This window comes from Rattus norvegicus, chromosome 14 (assembly GCF_021556685.1).
Source record: "Rattus norvegicus strain SHRSP/BbbUtx chromosome 14, alternate assembly SHRSP_T2T, whole genome shotgun sequence".
Classification (NCBI taxonomy): Eukaryota; Metazoa; Chordata; class Mammalia; order Rodentia; family Muridae; genus Rattus; species Rattus norvegicus.
Genome location: NC_141547.1, coordinates 77,037,186 through 77,063,898, shown reverse-complemented (window position 1 = coordinate 77,063,898; position 26,713 = coordinate 77,037,186). Strand labels below are relative to the sequence as shown.

The following is a 26,713-nucleotide window of genomic DNA, read 5'->3' as shown; positions in this document are numbered from 1 at the left end:
GGAGAGGCAACGGCTGGTTTGCATTAATTACCTAAATCAGCCAGGTGGGGAATGGCATTGTGGCCCTCTTACAGGAGAGGAGCTGAGGCAGGCTCAAGGCACAAGGTCAGTGTCAAGGTCCCAGCATAGAGGAGGCTCCTGCCTGGGTCGCTGGCTGGGTCAGGCTCGTGGAAGCATCAACACTGACACATGTTAAGGACGCTCCTTTGTAAGCTATCGGTTGTATTTCTCTGTGGTGTTGAGGTCACAGTCTTTCTAAGGGCCACTCAAAGCATCCACCTGCCTCAGACGGGTGCAGGTGACGTCAGACCAGCACTGGTGTACAAACAGGGAGTAACAGGCCCCAGGCCTCTTTTGACTTGGGAGGTGCCTCTTGCAGAAGTCAGGATGCTTTTTCAAAACTTCCTTCGTTTTGTGCTTTTGTACCTCGCAGGTCAGGCTCGGGTAGGTGTAGATCTAGCACATGGGGCAGGAAAACAGGACTTGGGGCAGGAAAGGATGGGCTGAACCCCTGAGGGTGCCGTGGCTCACATATGCTCCTGTCCTTCCTCACCTCCTGTCTTGTTGCTTTGACAACATGCCCAGCAAAAGCTACCTAAAGAAGGAAGCAGCTTTGCTCTGGCTGCTGGTCTCAGGGCTTGTTATCCATGATGGCAGAGGAGGTCCGGCACCAGGAGGGGACGGTGGCTGGTGACATTGCATCTGGTCAGGAAGCACAGAGATGACTGCTGGTGCTCAGCTGACTCCCATCTCCTGCACTCTGGGGCCCCAGCCATGGAATTGTTTGTATTTCTGATGGGCCTTTTCTACTTCAATTAGCCCTTATTAGATAATCCCCTGTGCCTGGAGGCCTGTTTCCATGGTGATTCTAAATCCCATCAGGTTGACAATCAAGATGAACTGCTACACTCTCTGACTTCCAGGGGACTGGACAGGGAGGCTCCAGTGGCGTCTCCCCATGGGGACAAACCAGGAATCACTCAAGATGCAGAGAAGTCAGGCCCACAGAGGATACTCTGTCCTCCCTGCCTGACTTAGGCTAAGGCCCTGGGTGCCCACGTGACAGTAGGTTGAACATAGTGCATATGCATTCAGGGTCACCATAGGCAAAGGGTTGGCCAATATGCTAGCTCTAGGGACTACAGGTGGTAATAGTGGGGTTGAGGGGCAGCCCTGTATTGTTGTCAGGCAGTGAGTGCCTGAGAGCCCCTGAACAGGGTCTCCATTGCAGACAAGAGGTCCCTAGTTGAAGACATAGGGCAGTAGCCTCTGAGGTTCAGGCATATTCCAGGTCCCTGATTCCTTCCCCTGTCATGGATGAACCTGTGTATCCTCGGACCTCCAAGTCCATGTTAGGGCAACAGCCAAGAGCAGGGAGGAGGTCCTGGGAGAGCAAGTGATTCCTAAAGACTCTCTCCTGAGCCTAAAACTGGGCCAGATGCTGTGTTTACTTTTTCTCCTCTTCCCTGATTCCAAAAGAATTAAACAATTAACCTGCGCACCTGTGTGTGGTGTGAATAGTGTGAGACTTCAACACTTGGCGTTTGAATCTTTGGAACACCAGGAACTTAATTAGTTTGCTGCAACCAAGAGGCACGGATTTGGTGGTTTAAACAACAGAAAAGCCCGATTGATTGCCAGCCCAGGGCTGGAGGCTGGAGACCTGGCCAAGGCCATGGCTGGCTGGTTCCTTCTGAGGGCTGTGATGGCCAGTTGGGCTGTCAGGCTTATGGAGGCATGGTGCACATCCTCTGATGAAGTTCTTGCTGTGTGCATGTCCCTATGTCCAAATGTCCTCCAAAGACACCAGTCACTGGAGTATGGCCCTTCCTCCAGCATGGCCTCATTTTTACTAATGACACCTACAGTGACCCATTTTCCAAACAAGGTCACATCCTGATGTGCTGGGGGTTAGGGCTTCAGTGTAGAAATGGCAATGTGTGTGTGTGTGTGTGTGTGTGTGTGTGTGTGTGTGTGTGTCCAACCCATGTTAATAACTAATGTTTGCTTGGTTTCCATGTTACGATGCCCCTGGCCATTTGAACAACTGTCATGGAGGGAATGTTGTTTACCATAAACACCATCCACTCTCCGTTTCCAATGACTAATCCATACCTGTTACGGGCTGGGCGCCATTGCAGGGCTTTGGAGGACATGAGTGAGCAAAGAGGTGAGAGTGCCATTCTCGCGCCATCCCCACAAAAGAGCAATGGCAAGGAGCACCTTAGCCTTCTACTTGCCCTGCAGGCTCTACTCTGGTCATTACTTCTAGCATAGCAGCAAACCCCGTGAGGTGAGCAGTCACTCCACTGGCATCTTGCAGGGGAGGAAAGCGAGGCAAATTCAAGGTGGTGGCAACAGTCAACAGCCCCAGGCTGGAGAAACAGTATCTGACCTCAACTAAGTCAGTTCTCTGTAAGACCTGCACTGCACAATCCAAACCCAGGGTATCAGGAGTGAGAAGCAAGGAAGGGAGAGGTGGGGGATGGATACTATGGGTATCTCTTACTAGAACGCCAATCACGTCAGTCCTACCCGTCTGATCTGTTCAAACCTACTTTCCTGGGTAAGGACCTTGTCTCCAGTTTGTAGGGGGAGGGGTATAAATTAGGGCATCAGCACAACTCAGGCCTAAATAAACACTAGCTAATTCCAGAATGTTTTAACCGCACTAAAAAGAGCCCAGGGCCCACTAAGCATTCACTTTTCCATTCTCCTTCCCTGTACCTGGCTGCCGGCTATCTGCTTTCTGTATTTCTGATCTGTCTAGTCCAGATGACTCACACAGAAGCATATAGTCATGTAGTGCATCCACTGTCTGGCTTTTTCTGTCTGGCATGGCTCACACAGCTCAAGGTTCACAGAGCCACTTGTTTTCCTCCATGCTAGAGACTGAACCCAGGACTCTGGGTAGCTATAACGCTAGGCCCATACTCTGGATAGCCAGAGTCATAACTAACCAGGGCCCCTGGGACTTTGCACAAGGTCAGACTGCTGCTGGCTTGTGGATGTGCCCATGTGCATCCACTGGCTAAGTAAGCACAAGGCATCTGAAGTGCCTGGCACTGCTAGGCATATTCCCCAGTCTGAGTCATCCATGAGGAGAATCTCAGTGTGGATACTAGACTTGGAGTTGTAGGCAAGTCCCTTGAAAAATAACCATGAAAATGATTTCCCTTTCGGGGTCGGGGCAGAACTGTTCTCTCCCCCACAGGCTTGCAGGAGGGCTTGAGGAGGCTAAGGTGCAGATGTGCTTGGTTCTCTGGAGAGAAACTCCAAGGATGCCACAGTGCCACAGCGCAAAGCAGCCATTGGCATTTGCTACCGGATGAGGCCATGTTTCTGAGGTTGTGAATGGTGATGCTGCCATCTGCTGGCTAATTGGAAACTTGCAGAAAGCAGCAGCCAAGGCAGAAGAGCACAGCTAGCCTGCGCTCCATCACCGACCCCATCAAGCTGAAAGGATCCCAGACAAGGCATTTACGCACGCATGCAGAATGCTAGTGCCAACAGCATTTTTTTTGGTTCACTTTTTGTCGTTTATTTTTTTAAGCCTCATTTACACATCATAAAAGCATACAACTAGTGATTTTTAAAATAAACTTGTTATTTTGCAGTGATGGCAAAGAGTTGTATGTGGACTCCTGGCACAGATGTCCTTCTACAGATGTTTTTGACATGGAACAATGTCAGTGACAATTTATCAATTTATGACACAGTAAGGTCACTGTGTACCACTTAGAGAGATGTGTCGAAGTGAGTTTGCATCTGAGGAAGGTATCTGGAAAGAGCTAACCCACTATGGGACCAGTGCTACCTTGCTGGGGTGCTGGAGTTGATGAGAGCATGAGGGCATGGCAGAGGGTCTCACATCATCTGTACCAGTGAGTGATGTGCCGGCAGAGGCCAGAAGAGGGAGTTAGACCGCCCTGGAGCTAGAGTGAAAGGCGGCTGTGACCATCCCGGTGCAGAACTGAACTGATGTGGGGTCATATGACTCCAGAGCTCTGAGAGGTCCAGGATTCACAGACCTGCAGTCAGTAGTCCTGGGATCTAAGGAGTGGACAGGAAGAAGAGCGGGGGTCCAGGGCCTGGACTCTGGGCATTTAATGTTCAGCTGTGGAGCGGAGTCAGTGAAGATGAGTTCTGAGACTGGGCCGTCGCTGGAGAAAGGAGTAGATCTAGAAAGATGGCCGATTCTCTCAGGTCCACCTGAGAGTTGCCTGAGTTGGAGACTGAGAATCTATTTGTGAATTGCAATGGAGAGGTCACTGGTGACCTGAGGAAAAACATCTCAGTGAAGTACTGGGACTAAGGTCTGAATGACTGGGACTCAAAGGAAAATCAGAGGCTCAATCTAGGGGGCCATATTCCAATGAGCAAACCTTCCAAAGCACCCACGGCCACATGAGTGCTGAGTGTCCGCCAGGCATTACATCCTGGCCTGCATTCCCTGCACGGAGACCAAAGGCCTGCACAGTGGCTTACTGCCCTCTGCAGCAATGACAGGGGGAGCGGGCTGCACTTGAACTGTAGACACGCGAGTGGGAGTTAGACGAATGTTCCTATTCGCTTCTGTGTTCTCAGAACCATGGCAAGACCACAGGAAGGATGAAAGGAGGGCTATAACCCCAGGAGCTGGCGGAGACTGACAAGGACAGCACAGGGTGGCTGTGAGAGGGGTGAGGGCTCAACGGAAGCATTATCTAGAAACCAAAGGGCCACTTGTTACCAGTCAGGTACACAGAGAACAGAATGGTTTGTCCATCAATGAGATGTATGACCCGGTCAGGGAGCTGTGGTACTCGGACTGGAGGACTTAGCCTGGCCAAGGTTCAAGGTCAGCCTGATCTACTTAGACAAACAGTTCAAGGCTACGTAGTGAGACCCTGAATTTAAAAAAAAAAAAAAAAGAGTAAAGTACTGGAAAAAAATTACAAAATACAAAACATTATATGGAAAAACTAGCTTGTTTATTCAAATTAAATTATAAGTTCGATATACAAATAGAATCTGTATAAATATTTTAAAATATACTAAACATTTCTATCATATAAAAATGTAAAAATATCTATATTTTTGTATATACATATGCCATTTAGCAGGACCAAAATGTACAGTAGCTGACATGAGGTACGCTGTCACACTAACGTGCGCCGGCTGTTCTTATACCCTATGCAGTCTGCCTCCCTGGGACTGCAGGGGGCGAGCAGGGCTTTCTCCCAAAGCCTGAATTCATGGTGCTAGAGCTCCCAGCAGTCAGTGGGAGGGAATCACGTAGCCATTCAGTGCTATGAGATGTCACTGCTCCAGCTCATGCTCATTCTGCAGCGTCTTCATTGCCAGCCCCCAGAGAGTCATACTAGAGAAAAACTGTCCCTCAGAGCTCCTGTAAGTCACCGAAGGTGCCCGGCTGCCCAGTGGCTCAGTGCAGTGGTTGTCCAGAGTGGCCAGGGAGGAGCGGGACACAGCCGTGCCATCAGCCTGTGGCTGCTGCACACCTGCTGAGCTGTCCACATCTGAGTAAGTGTAGGCCTGCGGCTGGCTGTGCAACTCTGGTGGCTTGGCCACCTTAGTGGGTTCCAGGCTCAGTTTGTCCTGGTCACTCATGCTAGGAGGGTGAAGCATGGAGCGTAACTTACAGTAGGAGCCAGTACAGTGACCATCAAATCCAGCCACAGAACTTTCCACGGGGTGCGCAGGGAGCTTGACAGACACAGGCATCAGTGTGACAGACACGTCCTGGGAGAAGGAGTCCGAGCTCTGAGACCTGTCAAGGTCAGAGGTCTCAATGGCCTGGCTCAGCTCATCCAGCACGACTGGGCTCCTGGCCTCAGCTCTGCCGTGCATCCTCTTGTGCCGCCGCAGCACGGCGGAGCGTGTAAAACACTTGCTGCAGATCTCACAGCTGTACGGCTTTTCCCCAGTGTGAGTGCGGACGTGCCTACGCAGGTCTCCTGAGCCCCCAAAGCACTTCCCTGCAGAGAAGGGGTACTTTAGAAGTGGAAGGCTCCCCTCCTTCTGAACATCTGATATAAGGGAAGCTGGTGGGTGATGGCACCCTCCCTTTGAATGAAATACCTTTCCATCTCCTGGCAGTTTGAGACTCAGCACGAGTCTGCCTGGGCAGCCAGCAGCTGCTCCCATATCAGGCTAAACACTGCCCTCCAACAATGGCAGTCCTGTGACATGCGGCTGTCACATGAACCTGTGAAGTCCTCAGTCCTCTACTGAGGGTGGTATTTAGAGAGGATGTGGAACCTTTAGGAGAGAGGGCCCAGCTAGTGAAAGTGAGTCTAGGGCTAGACCTCTGAAGGAAACCGAAAGCCCAAACCAATCGCTCTGCTCTGGTTTCTGTCTAGAACGGTGGTGTGTTGGTAGTGGCCGGCTACTACAGCAGTGCCACATGGCCAGCCTAGGACCTAGTCACACCACTTTCCTCATGTCTGGGCAGTACACTTGTACCAAAGACATGCATACATTTGTCTGTCCTTCAGCCTGCTTCCCTGTGAGGAATGGAACTCAGTAGGTAACTGCAAAGGCCTAATGGTTAGAGAGCTCCCTTAAAGGAAATACCCCATGCATGTTGGACATACTGAGAACTTCTCCCTTACTGACTGTCAAACACCACTACCTTTCATTCCTCAGCTATGTAGGCCTTGTAAAGCAATAGGAGCATGTGGAATGGGGCTACAAAGAAGAATGCCATTGATTGAACAAACTGGATAGGGCTCTCCAAGAAAAAAAATTCTGAATACCTCCATATAAAACCTGAACCAGCACCCACTAATAGCTCATACTGTTTAGCCCAATGCTAGGGTCAGAGTTCTCACATGACATCATAGTCAGGTCTCTTCGCAGCTCTACATCATCTCTGTCATCTTGGTAATGTTTGTGGTAGTCTATGGCTGTGTCCTGGCTCCTACACCACCGTGTCCTAGCTGCGTTCTGCTCCCTACCACCTCTGGGCAGGAGAAGATGCTTTGCCTCTCACTGTACCCTTAACTTAACGCTCATCTGGGACTTCTGGGAAGCTGCGGCCACCATCTGTAGGGTCCCCAGTACATATATGCTTTAACCATTTGGAGTCACCATGAAAAGAGGAGTGAAACCTGATCTCACAGTTATCAGGGCAGTGTGCAGTAGGCTAGGTCTGTCAGAACAGAGATGGGAGGGAAGTCCTGGCTGCATTCCCAAGTTCTGTGCTGTTGGATGCCAACTGCAGCCCCAGTCTCGCAGACCCTAATCCAGGTGTGCTCTGAGCACCCCCACAACTGCTCTGAACAGACTTGCCATAAAGACTGCTCTCTCAGCCATCACAGAAGCATAGCAATGTCAAGCCAGCACACACGGTACGTATGTGGGCACATGCCTTCTTCAAGTGTCGGGGGGGGGGGGGGGGATGACTTGATTCCATGTAGTCACAAGCTACCAGTGCCCGACGCTTGGTCCTCGTACGTGCAGCAAGGCACCCGAGGTAGAGAGCTACCTATCCTTCATTTACCATCAACGTCCTCGCTGAGGCCTAGACAGGCCCTTTGCTTTCTAACCCATGACTCCAAGAAGCCTGCCCTTAGTTCCCAAAGTATGTTCCCACACTCTACCCTTCCCACTGGGGCTGCCAGCTCTGGGTGGTGGGGCTTGGAGTCACTTTGTATCTGGGCATCAGGCAGTCCCTGATGCCTACAGATACAGAGTCTGTTATGTGGCATTATTCCCATATGGAAGCAAAGGAACCCCCGCCCTGTGAGAGAACAGTGGCTTATGGCAGCCAGCAGCAGCAGGGTGGGCCCCCTCCACCTCACACTGGATGAGGCCAGTCTACCGCTGGCCAACATTAGACTCACCACAGGCAGGGCAGCTGTATGGCCGCTCTCCCGTGTGCCGCACACGGTGCTTCACCAGCTTCCTCTGCATGTTGAAGGACTTCCCACACTCATCACAGGTGAACACCTTGTCAGCTGTGTGCGTCTTTTTGTGCTCTTTCAAATTACTGAAGTTGCTGAACCCTAGACAGACCACAGCAGGGGTTAGGCCGGCAGACGAGACCTGTAGCAGTGACCCTGAGAACAAAGGAAGTGCTCACTCAGCAATACCTCGGCCGCATGTGTCACACAAGTGTGGCTTCTCTCCAGAGTGAATGATGATGTGGCGCTGGACGTCACCAGAGGCTGCAAACCTGCAAGGAAGTGCAAAGTCCTATCAGGTGACACTGACTGCTCCACCTGCTCCGAGTAGCTGGCTGTGGCCTGCTCTAGTGTAAACACATTTCCATCCCTCTGGTGCAGGAAGGTAGAACATGACGCCAGCATTTTGGTTTTAAGACACTTGCTTCTTGCTTCATCACACTCTACCGTTTCCAACCTCATAAGACCAAAAAGCCAAAAGAAAATTCATTTATGTATTTAGTGCATGTGTCTGTACAATGCAGCATGCAAGTGGAGGTCAGAGGACAACTTAGGGAATTAGTTCTCTCCTTCCACCATATGGCTCCCAGGAACCAACTCAGGTCACTAGGCTTGGCCTCCAAGTGCATTTGATCTGAGCCACCTCACTGGCAAGCTCACGGTTCAGGTGAATGTGGAGCCCTGTGGTGCTGACATCCTGCTGGGGTTACGGGTTTGTGGGAAAACACCAGCCCAGGACACAGTGAAGAGCAGAGGGTGAGCTCTGCATGGTCCTGGCATTAAACCCAACTCTGCTCATCCCAGGGTGAGATACAGAGTCAGCTTCCCCTGTACCCTCCCTAGCAAATGAGCGAGCTCACCGTGAGCCCAAACTGAAGCCTAAACACATCCATCCTGAGACAGGAACAGAGATGGGGACGAAAATGGAACCAGAGTTCACTGAGCAGCTGCCCCAGCCGAGGACAAGTTGGGGACCTGACGGCTGTCACCTTCCATGACTATCTCCAGATACCAGGAAACCCTCTTACCCTATCGCCTATGTTTCTGATGGGAAACACAGTGAGTGCAGAGAGTCTCAGGGTCTTAGGCAGCAAGTACCTCCTCATCCATGTTGTGAAAGTCTACTCTTTCCTGGTTGCCCCAGACTCCCACCCCGTGATGGCTGGCGGGTTGTTCCAGGGCAGGTGAGGCACAGAAGAGATTTACATGAAATCCCAAGGTCCTAATTTTAAACTCTGCAAACTATACTCAGGAGCCTATGGGAAGTGAGAGTATGTGGGGCCGTTCTGTGTGCTGCTTGGCCCCTGCCATGACCAGATGACTACCGCCCAGAGCTTGGCTTAGCTTGTTCAGGTAGCTGCAACAGAAGGGAGCCATGGTCAGCACGGCAGCCTTTGATGTGCTCCATTTTCCTCAATGTAGCAGCAGGCCATACTCCCAAAACCTATCTGAGGCTTGCTTCTCCCTCTGCTGTGCTCACAGCATGTGCTGTGGGATGTGTTTGAACTCCAACTTCTGAATAATCCCATGTCTGTCTCTAAACTCCAGACACTGACTGCAAGGGGGACTTGTGAAGGGTAGAGACTCTGAGTGGCTGACGTTTATGTTCCCTCACAGCCCTGAGCAGACAGTGGGAGTAGCAGATGCTGGGTGAATGAGTAACTAAGTGATGGAAACCAGGCATGGAGCAACGGAGATGCCATGCGAGGCTTCTGGTGAAGGCCTGCAATTCTAACACAGTGGCAGGAGTAGAGTAAGAAGCTCTTGGCCTGTTACCAAGCAAGGGGATAGAGGGCTGAGGCTGTGCTCTTTACACGGGAGGGATGGACTAGCGCCTTGCTTATTACCCCATGCCCCATGAGAGAATCATTGCACTGGCATCAATTCACCTAAAGAGGCTGATTCTCTGTTGCCATGCCAACATTCGGTTTTCAGGTCAAAACTCACCCAGCAAGGCTGAGTGTCATCAATTCTGTCCCGAAGCCAACAGCCTGGTTTGATAACACAGCTTAGATACCTTCTGTTGCCTTCTCTCTGGAGGTCTAGTTACTCAGGCCGCAGGCACTGTTTCCCCTGACTAGACGTCTCCTCCTTGGAGATGCTTTCAGAATGAACACTTCAACATAAGTTAATCTGTTTCCTGTAAAGCCGCTTTCCTTCCTGGGGCTCCGGCTTAGATTTCATGCTTTCTGTTAACTTCTCTTCTTATTCTCTTCCTGTTGCAGAGTGAATGCACTTATGTTCCGCCATGGCTGCGTGAGCCCTGGCAGCCAATGACATGACACTGAACAAAGACACTTGGACCATACACGGTCCTTACACGTGGCACCCCCAGCCCAGCACTAACCTCTTTCCACAGATTTCACAGATGTATGGCTTCTCCCCAGAGTGCCGGCGTAAGTGAGTCTGAAGGTTGCCTGCCTACAAGAGGGCAAGAGACACATCAGTAAGGTCAGAAAAAAAATTACAGAAGCTCAAAGGAGAACTGACAGATTTAGCAGGTCCCACCCACCATACTTCCAGCCACCTGCTGTACAAGGAGCCCAGCTGTGGCCTCACACTGGTGTCTACTTGGTGATGCCTCCCTTGTAAAGGGCAGGCTACCCTGGGAAGGCACTTGGGCTCCCAAGTCTAATTTTAAGCAGACCTTGTTAATTAGGACCATCCACGTGCAAGGTCATCTGGAGAACCTAGCACTAAGGGGGCTTATCTCAATGCTTGTGACTTCTTTCAAAAACATGCATTTGTACAAAAGATGAAAAAGCTGTTTCCAGAAAGTGTATGCTCTCACAGTAAGATTGGCTCTGCCTGGCCAGCGTTTCATCTTTACCTCTGTGCAAGAGTGCATCTCAGGAGAACCATGCAGCATGGCAGGGTCTGCATCCTAGTCTGTTAAGCTAGCAGGGTCTGCATATCCATTTCTATACACTTAATGGTATGAAGTCAGAAAATTACCTAATACGGTGACAGCTGCAAATGCTTCCCATGTACAAACCCCACTTGGAAATGTTCCAAACTAGGGTTGAGAGGCAAAGCCTTTCCTCACTATACCTGAACAGCTCAAGCTATTAGTGTCCTCCTGCCAAGCAAGCCCTCAGTGACAAAGATGCCCAAGGGCCACACTGCGGTACACAGCAGAACCAGAAGGGAGAACAAGCAACGGCTGGCAGGCAAACTCGCTCTTTACTTCCGCAAGCAGCCTTAAGCAAACTGCAGAGACAGTTATAGTCCATCTGTGAATTAAAACTCACCAGTACAAAAGACACTTGTGGAATCTGATTCAGGGGAAACCTCAGTTACACATTATATTCAAGACTGTGCTAAACACAGCTGAGAGAAAACTGGGACTTTCAATAATCAGACAGATTTTGGCAGAATGCGGGTAAACAGCCTGTTTTTAATATAGAAACCTTTAGCAACAAGACCACGGCAAATATCAACAGCAAAATCCATGCTAAAATTCTAATTAGACCTTTATACCCAGTGGCAATGAGTGTTCTATTTTTCATCTGAAAAATAGATTTGGCACCAGAACAGCTGCCCAGGGCTATAGCTGGGCTGGTTAGTACTGGTCTTGTGTGTGCAGGTCTTCTCTGCTTTTGCAAATTACAAGAAACTGTCCTGAACAGCCAACACGATACCCGCTTTGCCCCCTGGGATATGGCTCCTTGGAGAGTGGGTTTCAAATACTAATTGCTTTAGTCAGCAATACCCACTTTTCAGAAAAACCAATGTCATACACCAAAACAATCAATATGCCACTTGCTATCTCTTAAGTCGCTCAATAAAGATGGATGATGATGAAACACAGGCTAGCCCTTTATAAGTAGGACACACAACATACACACACATACGCACACGCATGCACACGCACTTCACACATGCTCAAAGCAAATATAACCTAATGCTCTTCTGATGGACTGTGTGACAGCAGTACTAGATGAACGTGGTAGGACAGGCCTGAAAACTACTGTGAGTGTGAGGTAAGCCAGTGACACTAGAAGTACCAGGGCAGCCAGAACCACATAGGGAGACTGTCTTGAAAAAACCAAAAAAGACAACCAACAAAAGAAAGCAACAGCAACAAAACCTTAACACGTCTTTACCGATTGACATGGAAATATATATTGAAATCAGCATCTTTTCCCAGGCAGAGTAGCACATACTGAGGTAACAAACTCTACAGAGTAAATAAAACTAATGGAATAATTTGAACAAAAACAACAAAAAAACAAACAAACAAAAAAACCCAAACTTTATGCATTTAAGTAATTTATACAGATGACCCAGGAGACTGGGCCCTATTACTTTAGGCATCAACCCATACTTTCTATTTTTAATAGATTGTAGCCACACTATTGGGATCCAAAATGCACAGACAACATCTTTTAAAAAAATCTGCAATTTTGTTTAGAGAAACCATGCCAAGCAGTGATGATAATGTTACGAACAGAGCTCTGTGCATTGGCTGCATATAGTGCTTAACTCAAGGCTTATAGAACTGTACTGAATTACAGAGAAGTCAGCTGAAGCTGTTGAGAGACTGCAACTGAGAGAGCTAATTCACCTGGTTTTGATGCTACTGTTTGTTTCCTGAGACTGGATCTCACTATGTTGCCCTGGTTGGCCTGAAACTTACTCTGTAGACCAGGCTGGCCTTAAATTTACAGAGATCTGCCATCTCCTGAATGCTGGGCCTAATTCAGGTTTTATCTGCTGAGACTTCAAAGTTGTGCTAATAAAACGCTGCCCAAGATGTTAGCAAAAAATAATTTTGTTTCTAATCACTTTGAAGTTAAATCAGAAAAGTTAACAGAAAAATCTCACCAGAAAAAGTAACGACATCTGGGGCCATTCGATGGCTCAACAGGTAAAGCACTTGTCTCCACCTGACACACTCATTCAGCCCCCAGGCCTCACATTCATGGTGTAAGGAGAGAACTGACTCCCCAGTCTTCTGGCCACACACACTGAGGCCCCCAGTAAATAAATACATAATACATTTTTTAAAGTACCATCTGAGTTTAATTACTCTTACAATAAACTTTCTGCTGTGGACTCAAACCTCAGTATTTAACCATACAGGAACCTGGCCTCCCTTATGGGCAGACGGCAGCTGAGTAAGAGAGAGGGCCTCACAAGTTCTAAGACAGAAAGGCATCTCAGATATTAGTCATCTAGTTGAGTTCCAAATCTTTAGAATTTCAGATAATAGCAAAATAAAAAAAGGCACTAAAGACAAACACACACACTTTCCCAGTTAATGTTAGGAAATGATGTGACTAGATCCACTGAAGTTTGGGCCCCATGTCAGCACTTTAAGACATGGTCATTATGGTGTCCCTGATTCCTGCACTTACACCAAGGACAGGGTGAACAGTTGCTCTGACATTAGCCCAGCACCCAGGACCCTGCTTCTGAACTGCCCCAGAGGGCATCCTTGATATGCAGCAGGAAACAAGGGAAGCCACTCCCATCTAGACAGCACTACTGGAAAACAGGGCCTCTTACCCAAGACTGCCCTCTGCCTCTTGGAATGTGGTACCACCTGATTAAAGCTTTTCTTCCTGTTCCCCAACACCCCCACCTGGGGAGAGGGGTGGAGAAAGAACAGCATTGCTCTTCTCCAAAGACAGCTGAGTCACCAGGCTTCCTCTCTCCCCACTGTCATGGATGTATTGGTGGCCTTGTGCACCACACAGGCAACATAGAACACAAGACATGACCATTCTCTAAGAGAACGTAATGCTGTAAACAGCTGAGTGATGATGCTGGCTCGTGTGCTACAGAGCATCTGGCTCATTAGTAAAGCTGTGGGTAAGTGCAGACAAGCTAACCCTTCTAGATAGCCTGTCCTTAGGAAACAGGATCAGAGATTCCCACTGGTAAACATTTCCCAAAGAAAAAGCCCTTAGGAACTTAGTACTCCAGCGCACTCTGGCAGGTTAGGAAGGACATCCCAATCCACTGTGAATATCACCATTCACTCCAGTCATTCCTAGAAGAATGCATAGCACAAGTGGGAGGGTGGGCTACTAGCTCCTAGGTAACCCCATGCAACAAACAGCACCCCTCCCTCCACCTAGTCCTAGCAGTCTGCAAGGTTCATCCAAGGAGAGTCAAGTGCTGCCTTTAGCCTGCCCCAAATGGCACCCGGGTTGGGTGGCCATGATTGTTCCCTTCCCTCTGTATGCACTGTTCCTACATGTATTCTGGTGAAGCATGCCCCAAGTATCCTTGCCCTTGACGGTGCACACAGCCTTTTCTCCCTCTGAAGAACAAGCTCCTAAGAGCCTTTCTTCTATCTGTCCCATCCCAGCAAGTGGCAGAGCTAGGGTAGCTTAGTAACATGCAACTCTTGCTGAATCAGGCTTTTAAAACAGTCCTTTCCCAAAACAGCCCCATCCTTCTGCTATGAAAATAAGACAGCGAGAGCCATCTGAAACCACAGCTATGGGCAGCTCTGCGTTAATAAAAACCTGACAAAAGCAGAAGGCAACCCAGAAGAAAGGAGTTATCCAGACACTCAGCCTGGGTGGCATGCAGAGGGTGGGCACTTACTATAAGTCGGTCTAAACCATGGTTCCTAAGCTCGGCTGCACATCAAAACACTCTTTAAAAAGACCACAGAGACCCACTCAAAGCAGGAACTTGGAATTTCTGAGGGACAGCCTAGCAGTAGTGCTGGGTTGGCATGGGGGTCATGGCTGGCAGAGTTCCTGAGTGTGCTGATGTATTCTGGTTACCAAGTGGAGCCACAGAAGGGCTCTGAGCAGGAAGATACTCGTGTGAAAGGGACTGAATCCTTCCACCAGCTCCATAGGATAGAACTGTAAGAGTGAGAATGAGGCCTAGAGAAGCGTGGCAGTTGCTTACTATCAATGGTCATCAACAGTTTGCCACTTTACTTTTCTTAATTTTTACTCATATACTTTCCTGGGGGTGGGGAGGAGCATGTAAAAACCACATGTGAAGACTAGCGGACAACTTGCAGTAGCTATGTCACTGGTTACAGTCCTGCGTAGCTAGGATGGACATGGTGATGGTGGGGAGGTTAAAGGACTGGGATGCAGAGCCATGATGGAGGGCACATGCTGGTCTAAGAATTTGGCCTCCTCAACTCCTTAACCCTGCACACTCTCTAGGGCAGGTGCTTCTTCAACCTTGTCTAACAGATCAAGACGCTGTCCCATCCAAGGTCATAGGACAGTACATCTGACAGATGCAGGTTCAAATCCAGACTCTTAAGCACTCTAGGAGCCCAAGTGAAAGGCAGTGACAGTCTCCTAGGGAACGGTGACAAAGGGACGTACCCTCAGCACCTGTCCAGAGTTGGGGCTCCTGTTGGTACTGTGATGAGGCTGTCCCAAAGTCATCATCCAGGGCAGACAGGGCCAACAACAAGATGCAGGGCATCACGGAGAGGTAAGAGTAATGAGTAAACTAGCCAGCTCGGGTGGATGCACAGGAAGCGGGAGCCAACACCCTCAGTGGACCCTGGAAGAACCAGGATATGCATCAAATGGCACTCACTGCTCCTATGCTCCATGGGAGTTCCTTTCCAATCCCCCCTCATCACAGTCTCCTGCACTGACAGGACCAGCCCAAAGCCATTTCCTGGCTGAGCAGAAACTCACACAGCACCACTAAGGGACTACTGCACCGAGTAGGGGAGCCGTGTTGGCTGTTCCCCCTGCAGAGTCCCGCCCTGGAAGCCTAGCACCCAGAACATGACCATGAACAGAGGGATACTCTATTCCTATTTTAGAGGGAACTTACTCAGAGCCAGTTATGATGCTAGACACCTTCTGTGGAGGAAATGTCTCCAAATGCCAACACAGTACTTGCCACAGCAAGGCATAAATCAATATGAGATAACTCCACAGGCCCAAAAGTCAGTTCAAAGGCTGTCGTCAAAGTAGAGGATAAAAATAGCTTGGTCTTCTCTAGCCTAATATCCTGCCTATGGTCCCAAAGGGAGTAAATATTTGGCTTGGACCTAGCCCAGCAAACAGTGTGGCTCCAGGGAAGCTCACTGTGGACCACTAGGAACTTCAAGACGGCAGGACCCAGTATGAGTCGAGAACAGATAAGGTGCTGTGAGGACTCTCACTCACAATAGCGGCACCTTCTAATGCACTACAAGTAAGTGTTCTGACCCAGCCCCCGACTCTAAACTGTAGCTACCACCACAGGTTTCTTCTGAGGACAAAAGTGAGTCTTATTGGTAATAAGGTAAGCAATGGGGTTGAGGCTGCCAATTATCAACAGTAAATAAGAGTATTCCCACCTGAGAGAAGTGTTTCCCACAAATGTTACATTCAAAAGGTTTCTCACCTAAAACAAAGCAAAACACAACAAGCTGTCATCAGTACAAATTTGCACAATCATTTGTTTAAAATCCTTATCTCCTGCATCTTCCCTTTCCAAGACATCATTTCACTGTTCTGTGTTTTATTTTAGAACCAAATCTCCCTCTCTCCCAGGCTGACCTGGAACTCTCGGTATTTCCTGCCTCAGGCTCCAGAGATTACAGGTGAGAGTCACCACACCCAGCACGTGATACTCTTTATTCCCACAGTGAGGGGCATCTCTACTTCCAACACTTATCACTCGCCTGACACACTCCAGAAAGACGGTGAAAATCAAATCTATATACCTTCACCTAAAAGTCAAACTCTTCTCTAAATACAAACCTATGGTGAATTTAAAAAAAAGCTGCCCAGCTTCCTTTCATCACAAAACCAAAGGAGGGTGTTCTTGTTGTATGACTCTACTAGACCTCTAACTCCTACCAGACAATCCCCTCACACCACGGGGGCCGTGAGCACTGGAGCCCAAAGGGTAGGCACAAGCAGCCTGAGGAACAGCCCTCTGCACTCCCTCCCTCCCTGCCTTAGCGGACACAGAAGTGGAGCTCACGGAGAGGTGTGGCCTGCTGTCTTCTCCACTTGAGTGCAGTATCAGTTATTGTACTCTGGGACAGGACAGACTGGAGGATACAGAATGCTACAAGAAGCTGCAGCCGGATGGGGATTTGCTGGAAGGTGCACTTTAAGGTGCCACCTTTGGTCAGCATGAGCCTAATAAACACATGTTGAACCCCTAAGAACTGTCATTTCCCCACTCTCCCTAGTTCAAGTGGCTACATTAAGACCCTCTTAAAAGTAACACTGTTCTCCTGCATACAGGGCACGTGACGTCAGCAATGCAGCCTGCAGCTAGTCTTCAGCCCTAGATGATCATGGCCATGTATGCCTATGTTCTGCCTTCTTCCTGTAATTATTGGGGCTCAATCCCCCACAAGAGAGAGGAGTTTAAAAAAGAGAAGTTGTGGGTCACAAGAGACCAAGGTTTTAACATCCGTACTCCAACAGGTCTTGGGAGCCCTTCCCACTGTCAATATTGAGGCTCTACAGAGCTTTTGTGTCATGGGCTGTGACTATTAGCATACACATTAGAAATGAAACAGAAGGCATTCTGAAGACAGAGAAACACACGTCTCATCGGCTATGAGGGGGACATCATCACACACCATGTGGCCACTGGCAGCTTCCACAGCACACCGAGGAGGGAGGAAGTGGCATCTGCACCATTCTGAGACAGGTCCCTGGCGTCCAGGCCACGCTCGGCTGCCATCTCAGTGCAGCACTTATGTCCGAGGAAGTGTCTCTGCCCTATGACTGTATCTGTCACTCACAGATGCTCTCCAGAATTAGCAATTTAATTTTGCTCCTTTAAAGCTACAACAGGTAAGTTTCTAAAAGAAAAATAAAATAAAACTAATAGTATTCCTCAGGCTGTAGGAAATTAAGCAAACAAAATGATTTAAATTAAGTTGTTCTCATAGCAAGACTGAATGAGGACTGTATTTACCTGGTCTCATTTTAAACTACTACTAATAGTGGTGTGTGTGTGTGTGCGTGTGTGTGTGTGTGTGTGTGTGTGTGTGTGTGTGTGTGTGTTATATAAAAATAAGATCCTTTACATGTGAATATACTGACATCTATAAAGGACTTTTTACCTGAGCAAACTGGAAGCCCAAAGTGGCAAGAGATTAGCCTGTGAGGGAAGGAGCTGGCAGCTTACAAACAGGCAATCTGGAAGCTGCTGTTGCCACTGCTCATGCCTGTGTCTTTTGGGATGGGCTGAGGTATTTTTGAGACAGAGGTTCACTCTGTAGCTTTGGGTGTCCAGTAATTCACTATGTAGACCAAGCAGTCCTCAGACTCACAAGAGATCTGCCAAGCTCTGCCTCCCAAGTACTGGGATTAAAGATGTGCGCCATTACACTTCATTCATGGTTATGCCTTAACTGTTACCATTTCATGATTCACTAATAATTCTATCTCAGCCAGGGGGAGAGTGAGGCATGGAATTACACAGTGTGATATATATTAGATTATACCTTTAAAAACTTTTTGGGAAGACAATAGTATGAATTAAAATAATAAACGTTGGAAGCTCAATATCCAAGGTGGAAGAGTTTTCATTGAAAATATCAGGTGGAGAGGAGGGCTGGGGACGGACATAGCTCAGTGGCAGGGCACCTGTACAGCATCCTGTACCATTAAAGCAAAAATAAACAAAAAGTCAAGTAGTGCATTCTTATTTAGTTTCCTTCCTGCCTCCAAAATCCTAACTTCTCAAATTAAAATTACTTCTGAGAGAAGTTTCAAAATGACTCAAATTTAACTGTTACAGTTCACTATCTGTCAACATTCTGCTGAGAAAACAGGCTTAAGAACCCTAAAGAGGCCACTAAACACAGCGTGTCTGTTTTAGAGTTAGACACCTGAGTGCACCACGGGAGCTGACTGCACCAGACTGATGGCATGGATCATAAAGAAGCCACCTTTATATAGCAGCTTGATGAGACTGCACAGAACCTGTGCATACATCACAAGAAGTGCGACAGAGGGCAACTAGCATCCTGGAGACTCGTTACAGACAGCACCGGCTCCACTGAGGAGTCCGGTGTCTTACAGACAAGGCTGGCCAGGGGACTGCTCCCTCTTCTATGCCTGTGGGACCCAGGCAGTGTACCTGTATGAGACCGTTTGTGCAGCTCCAGATTGCTTGGGTGTTTAAAAGGCTTCCCACACAATTCACACGCATACTGTTTCTGGGACTGGAGGGCCTGGGACGGGTCTTCCCAGGAAGCTGGGGCTCCTGGCATCTCCACCTCGCGGCTGCTCTCTGGACCCAGTTCTTCCCTCCCTTTGTCTTCAGTTGTCTGGCTTCCGGCTCTTTCCCCTGCATCTTCCTTAGCAGCAGATTCCTCCCCCCTGACTAACACATTATCTGACTGAGGATGTGAAGTGCACTCAGCTGACTGCTGTGACTTAAGAAAGTTTAGTTTCTTCAGGTGCATGGCCTTCTTCAGCCTCATCTGCTTGGCAGGTGGCTGAGAAAGGGTGTCTGCCTCTGAGTCGATGCCAGAGCTCCTGACCGGTGGAGCCACAACAGTGGAAGCCAAGTGCTCTGGAGACTCCGGGACCCCTGCACGGCCCTCCACAGGCGGCTGTGAGTCTGCTGCAGCGAGGTCTGTGGAGGCACGGGGAGTGGGCGGCTGCTCTGTGGCAGGCACCGGACTGGGGCAGGCAGTTTGCTTGTAGTACTGCTTGCTGTACAGTGTTCTGAGTTTGTAATAGCAGTTGGGCTGTTTGCGGGGCGCCTCTGGGCAGCTGCCACTTGCGGCAGCTGGTTTTGACCCTTCTCCTGTGGGACGACCGAAATCTGCTGGTGGAGCACGGGGATTCCCTCTGGACACGTCTTTAGCCCGCGGGCCTTCCATAGGGCAGTCCTGCAGTGAGTGAGGGGGGTAGTGCTCACTCGCCGCCGCGCAGGTGCCGTCCAGACTCACACCCTGCAGGGAGAAACCGCCAGCACAAGGCAAGCCTGGCAGCGGTGCCGCGGAGGCCGACTTCAGAAACGTGTGGCACAGATTCAGAACGTTCTGCACTTGCAAACACTGCGCTGTGTCCAGCATCACCTGAATGTTGTCCTGGTTAAGGTCGAGGCGCGACGTGTACATGAAGTCCAGGATCTGCCCGATGCCACTGACGTTTTTAACGTCCAGGTGAAAGATGTCATTCTTCTGGCTGGAAGAGTTCTGAAAAAGACTCCTGACAAAGAGAGAACGCTTTAGCTGCCTTCACGTCCTGCTAAGTCCACACACAAATCTTCAAAAGAGTGTGTCTATGAACACTAACTAAGGTTTCTGTCACGAGTATTTTCAATGCTTTATTTCTAAAACTGTTTCACTTTTACTGATCTTATTTTAGTTTTTTGGATTTGTTTGTGTGTTCAAGTGTACCGTGTATGTGTGAGTGTGTGTGTGTGTATGTGCACATGAGCACATATGTAGAGGTCAGAGGAAAGCTTTGGGTGCTGCTCCTCAGGCACTAGAACTCTGTTTAAGAAAATGGAGTCTCTAATTGGCCCAGGGGTTGCAGAGCAGGTGAGGCTGGCTGGCCACTGAGCCGCAGAGATCCACATGTCTCTATCTCCCAGCTTTGCCTGGAGTTTTCATTGAGTCTGGTCTTCATGCAGAAAATCTATAGAACATGATCTATGTACACTGCTCAACCACATGCACCAATTATACACTGACATAGTATAGCAAAAAGGGGGGGTACATACTTCAGTGCTTCATGTTTAGTCTGACAAGATCCATTTCACACCTTATAACAAAAATATTTATATACTTAAGTGCCTTAAAACCTTTTAAAAGTAAAGTCAGACACACTAACCAAGTGAAGCATTTACTCACTATATCCCTGTAATTTGGCTGCTAAGTTTTTTTTTATTTTGGTTTGGTTTCTGGTTTTTGACTTGTAGACTTAGCTTGCCTGGGACTTGCTATACAGACCATGCTCTGCTGGCCTAGAATTCACAGAGATTTACCTGCCTCTGCTTCACCAATGCTTGTACTACCAGGCCCTTTGGGCTGCTTAGCTTTGCAGAGACTCAACGGTCCATACACCAACAGGAAGAAATGCACCTGACTTCACAAAGAAAAAGGCACATGAGGCCCAGGCTCCTTGTCCAGTTGGGTCATTCACGGGTGAGGGAACTGGTATCAAGTACAACTTGAGAAGATGACTTGAGTAAACTCTCTTACCCATCTGCTGCAGTTATTTTGCCAATAGTCACCTGTTTCCCCAACAGCCTTTGGTTTTTGTGCCAGCTCAGAAGAGCCCACATTATCACACCTGGGAAGAGAACAACCTGTTCTGGGAAGACAGTGAAACCGGGGACAGCAAAGCCCCAAGTCTAGGATCGTTCTGCCCAAGGACAAAAACCAGCACCCACTCCACTGAACTGAGTTGTTATAGTGTGTGAGCAATGCACACAAGAGCTTAGTGCCATGATGCAGTGCTATTAAGGCAAGAGCAGGCCACTTCCCACACTCTGCTGACCACAGCAGGTCCATGTGCACTAAGGAAAGACTTACTAACCAGAGAGTGCACTTCTGAAGAACAGACAACTGTATGAAGGTTTAGCTACACTGCAGCACTCTGCCTGGTGTTATTCAGTGTGTATAATTAAATCACGTAAGTCAAAATAACAGCAGAGTAACTAAGATGAGGTTAAACCAAAGAGTTTCTTACAACATTCAAATGAAAGGCAAAAACTGAATCCCGCTTTCTTAGAAAGGAAGGGAAGTGGGTCAACAGGGAGGGCGGGAAGGAGGAGAGCACACAGAACGCTTTCCCTATGCTGATTTCTTTCTCTTCACAGACAGAACATCCCTCTGCCCTGCCTGGCCTGAACTCTCTATGCTGTTGCTATGGCCTCTCATGTGCTGGGATGAAAGATGTGACAGTGACAGCCAGCATCCTCCATTCTAAAGTCTTATGACGGTGAAATTCCTACCTCAGATTCAACTCCTCAATCATTTTATCTGGAAAGGAAGTGAAATACAGAAAGAACACTGAAATTCTTTTCAGTCATCCCAATATACTTTAGCTAAGAGTCTCTCTTCTTTAGAATTACTCTAAACACAAAGTGATTCTAATTAAAGAAAAAAGAAAACCCATAAACTGTCATTTTGTTTAAACTCCAAAGATAAAGACAGAAGCCCCCTCCCCTGAGGAAGCAGGCCCTCCACAGCAGCAGTGGAGGCACTCACCTGAAATACTGGCTGAAGGCTGCCAGCACATTCTTGTGTGCTTTGAAGCACACGCCCCTCACCACCAGCATGCAGTCACAAAGCAGGCCCTGGATCCGCTGCTCTCGCAGCTGCTGGAGGAGGTGGCAGCTATGAATAGCAACAGGGTCCATACTAGACCATGAGACCTACAGTAGAAAATACAAGAGACTCAGGACACCATTGGCACGAAGGGGGCCCCAAATGCAAACTGCCCTTGGTTTTCATCTTGTGCATCGTTACAGTTACACACACACACACACACACACACACACACACACACACACACACACACACACGCTGAAATGTTTTGGCAGCACCTAACTCAGAGTTGTTCAAATCTCTGTAATATGGCAATGTCTCCTCTTAGAGATCCATTATGGACGTCATTAGCTATGTGAAACCCAAAGTCTGTGAGTGTACTAACGTAGACTGCAGCCGGTGATAAGACTGTACTGAATTTCTTTTTCTGGCCAACTATTGTAGGACCCCCTCTTGGGAGACCCCACTCTAGTCGCAGGATTGTACTCCCCCAAGAAACTCGAGAGACTGGCTCTTGATGTAAAGCACACGAGGCAGTTTATTATCAGAGCTGTGGGACGGCTCGTATCTCACACAGGAGACAGAGGAGTCGACCCCAAGACTTGAAATTTAAGGCTTTTTATAGGGGAAGGCAAGGGGATTTACCGTGGTTATACTTGATTGGTTGATTTATATATCAGCAAGGGAAATGGGTACAAGGTCTCATCAGCAAGCAGTACGTGTGGGCTGGAGTGTTCACAATGTAGGAGAGCGTCTTATCTCTATTTGTAGAGCAGGGAGTTTGGTAGTGGCTAGCCAGTTCCTGGAACAATCCCATGACCTTGTTTTTAGGCTTGGCCGGGCACGTCTCAGGCCCGTTCTGTCCTGTCCCCTTATCTGCTGTTCTTTTGTAGTTTTTATGAAGTTTTTATTTTAACTCCTTCACTATGAATATTCCAAATTAAAAATGAAAATCAATACATTTACACAAACAAGCATAGAAAAACACGTCAGCCAGCTAAGATCAAACCTGTATTTATTAAATACTTCGTGATGCTTAATCTTGACCTTTAACTTGGCGGGATTGTGAATCCTGGGGCTGTGCCCCTCTCAGTGTCCGAGGGCTTGCAGAAAGGCTTAAGTGAACAGGGAAGACCCACACTGAATGTGGGTGACATTATCTATGGCTGGGGTCCCAGAATCAGTGAAAAGCAGGAAGCAGCTGAGCAGCAGCAGCATCCTGACCCCTGGCTGCAGATGTGATAGGACCACCTGTTTCTCACTCCTCCCACCAACCAAACCCTGCCATGATGGACTACGCCCTTAGACCATGAGCTAAAAGAAGCTCTTCCTTAATTTTCCAGTATCAGATATTTTGTTATAGCAGCGGTCAAAGTAACAAATACGCATCTATGCATGGGTCAGTGAATTCAAAGCTAGAGAAAACGAAGAGCCTATTTGGGTAGTAGGTAAGGTACAAACTAAGATAACTACCATCATCAGGCAGAGAGCAACGCCATTAGACCTGCACCATGTCTACTTAGGTGTGCCTTTGTGCTCCTCACAGATACAGGAAACAGAGTGGAGAGTGCAGGGGTCTATGACCAGTAGGTGTGGAGGACCTCCAGGGCAGGAACTTCCTTGGCTCCAGAGTATGGCTGAATAGTAGGTGGCACACCATGGAGACAGAGGGCAGGTCACACTAAGCTTCACACCATCTGATAACCCTGGCTCTGACTGGGGAAGAGACAGGAAACTCCTGTGTGGATACAAAAACCTGGTCATTCCTCATCCACCTGAGTAACTACTGTGGGCTATCCTCTGGGGCAATAACTGAGAGGGCCGCACACCAGGTGTCCAGGAAGCTTCAGATCACCTGAATGGAACAATTACAGCTAGACATGTGGGCACACAGCTGGGTCAGGTGCAGCCTCTGGCATCCAAACATAGCAGAAGAGGAATGGGAGGATGCCCAGGATCTAAACAGTAATCTGGTGCAATAATTCGTAGAGGGCAATAGAGGCCTCTACACAGTTAAGACTGGAGAAGCCAGAAAAGCTAAACACACAGCTTATCTCTTCAATGGACTGAAGTGCTTAGCTGTTTTCCTGGAATTCTGGGGGAAATGAGGTTTACAACCTGGTGATCCTTTGCTACCTGTTGAGCCAGGCCCTCCCCATATCTTACAGAATTGATGTTTAACTTATCCCAGACCCTTTCTCCTTACAACCTTGAGCATTACTTCTAGGCCATAAAAGTCATCTTTGTGGGAGATGTCATATGTACAAAAACAACAGCCTAGTGACTTCTATGTTATCTTAAGGGCCTGGCCAATCCTACAGACTTTATGTTTACCTTATTACGTTTCAATTTCCCTGGATCCTAAATCTTGGGCACTATTTCTAAATCAAGAGTACCCATTCTTGTTAAGGAAACCAGATATACTTTGTAAAGAATCTCAATGTAAACATGTCTTAAAACTGCTGTGCACTTGGAAGTGATGTAATTATTATCAGACCCTCCCCAAGTTGCACTGTGCTTAAATATGAGTAAAGTAAAATGATCTGGGTCAGACTCTAGAAGTCCTGGCCTGGTCCAGTTCTAGTTATGAAATTGAGCTGATTGTATTTTATTCTTACCTCACTGTGACTGTTTTCCCCTGCTTGCTGTAAAGCCTGTGGAGACCCTCCCACACTACATTGTAGTTTGGATATGAAGTATTTCCAAAAGATGATAGAGTTAAGGTTTAGTCCTCAGTGCAGCAGAGTACAAATGTGGGGTGGCTGGACCACAAGGGTGTGTCTTTCCTCACTGGGTTGTCTACTGGCAAGTTCACAGCTGAGTGGACGATTAGGGAACTCAGCCTAGGAGGCAAAAGCAACAGTCTTTATGTGGTAAAGACATGGCTCGCCTCTCCTTGGCTGATTGCTGTAGCTCTGACACCTGCAAGTGTCTGGGGCCTCACAGGTACCCAGTGTGTAGTTTGAGAATGGAGTGACTCCATTAGACTAGAGAACTGTAGGCTTCCTTCTAGTTCGGCAAGCTAAAATTGAAACTAAGAATATGATAGTAGGAAGATCAGTGTGAAAGACATCAAACAATGCAAATACCAGAGTGAGAAAGGCAAGGAGAAGCAGGGAACAAAACAGCTTGGATGGTGTGAATGAAGGAGAGCTTCTCAAGGAAAGAGGAGCCTCGAAGAATTTGAACCCAAGGGGCTCCCACAGCAAAGTCCCTTCTGTTTGGTGGGGTAACTGCCAAGTAGTTAACACCGGTGGATGACCTGTGGGAGGTTTGCCATGGAACTGTTTATATCAAGCTTTAGAGGGGTCCTCAGGAGCTGTTAACTACTGTGCCCATCTTTATGACTTTTTCTGAGTGTACGTGCAGACCTATGTGCATGTTTTGTGTCTACATGGGTGCACATGTGTGGAAGCCAACCCCAGGCATTGTTCCTCAGGAGCTATCTGGTCACCTTGGTTTGCTGTTGTTGTTGTTTGAGAAAGGGTCTCTTACTTACATGTGAGGCTCACTAACTCCAGGAATCCACCTATCTTCACCTCCCTAGTTCTGACGTTACAAGGCCATGCCACTCAAATGGGTTCTTTATGCATTCCGTTGCATTCTCCAGAACCTCACAATTTGGTTTACCTGTAGCAATTAGACCTTTAGGAAGGGAACTGTGCTTTTTCAAAACAGCCTATTCGGTTGGGCTCTGCAGCAGAAATGTCAGTGCTGCAGTGGCACAGAGGGAAGATTGTGCGGGGATACAACAAGAATGACCACTGGTAAGCCAGGACGGTTCTCTAAAGCAAACAAATTTGAACACACCCCATTCCTGACCATCCATCCTCTAGAAGTGTGAGAAAGTAAATCTCTCTCATCTGAACTACCACATCTGTTGTACCTTGCGTTAGGAGTCACAACAAGCAGAAGGAAACCTCCCAGTCACCAACAAATGCCCATGCCTGGGTCGATGTTTCTCACAATACTGTTCATTGCCTGTTTGACGTTCATTCAACCTTTTAAGCAATAATGACAACTAATGGATACCAGATGCTGTCTTTCAGGTTGAGAACAGCTAACGTCTAGTGAGCACCCACTAAACCGCAGAAGACCACCCAGCACCTGACATGAAACAAATCTTTTAGTCCTACAAGGTCCCGAGGAGTAGGCGCTGCAATAATAGCATTCTACCGATGGGACACCAAGGTACGTAAGGCCATGCGCTGAATGAGGCAGGGCGTGACTAAGGGGTCTGGCCCCTCTCCTATCTAGGGGTGACGCAGGCACCAAGAGCGCGCAGACCGCAGCAGCAAGGGTGACTGCAGGAAAGAGGAGGCCCCGCTCCAGTGCACGGATCTTAGCTTTGTGCTCCGCCAGGCCCCATCACACCGCGCTGTCAGTGGGCCTCGCGCACTCTAGCCGCGCTGACCCGGAGCCCACGCGAGTCGAGTGTCCCAGGACGCCTTACCCACGGAGGCCGCTCTCGCCCGGCCGCCTCCTTGACACTCGTTCTCGTCAAACTGGTGTCAACTGCAGGACTCCAACCGCCTCGGAACCATTCCGACAACGCCCCCTCGGCAGCTCGTCGGCAACTTCCGGCGCCGTCACTTCCGTTTGAGGCTTG

The 26,713-nt window shown here is 48.5% G+C and overlaps 1 protein-coding gene across 5 annotated transcripts; it reads right to left on the bottom strand.

Moving 5' to 3' along the window:
- Positions 1-4,951: 4,951 nt before the first annotated feature.
- Positions 4,952-26,665, bottom strand: Zbtb49 (zinc finger and BTB domain containing 49). 5 transcript variants are annotated; one of them, NR_174704.1, is made up of 9 exons: positions 26,558-26,665; positions 22,045-22,211; positions 18,954-20,035; positions 17,443-17,667; positions 16,198-16,244; positions 10,255-10,328; positions 8,097-8,179; positions 7,848-8,009; positions 4,952-5,978 (listed from the first exon to the last, which is right to left on the bottom strand). NR_174704.1 is itself a non-coding variant. In NM_001394682.2 (8 exons), the coding sequence occupies exons 2-8, from the start codon at positions 22,194-22,196 to the stop codon at positions 5,302-5,304; spliced, it is 2,277 nt and encodes a 758-aa protein (NP_001381611.1). In that variant the 5' UTR covers positions 22,197-22,211; positions 26,558-26,665; the 3' UTR covers positions 4,952-5,301. The 5 variants fall into 5 exon arrangements, 3 of the variants coding, with proteins under 3 accessions (NP_001381611.1, NP_001388316.1, NP_001388315.1); NM_001394682.2 differs by lacking the exon at positions 17,443-17,667; NR_174703.1 differs by lacking the exons at positions 17,443-17,667; positions 18,954-20,035.
- Positions 26,666-26,713: the final 48 nt, after the last annotated feature.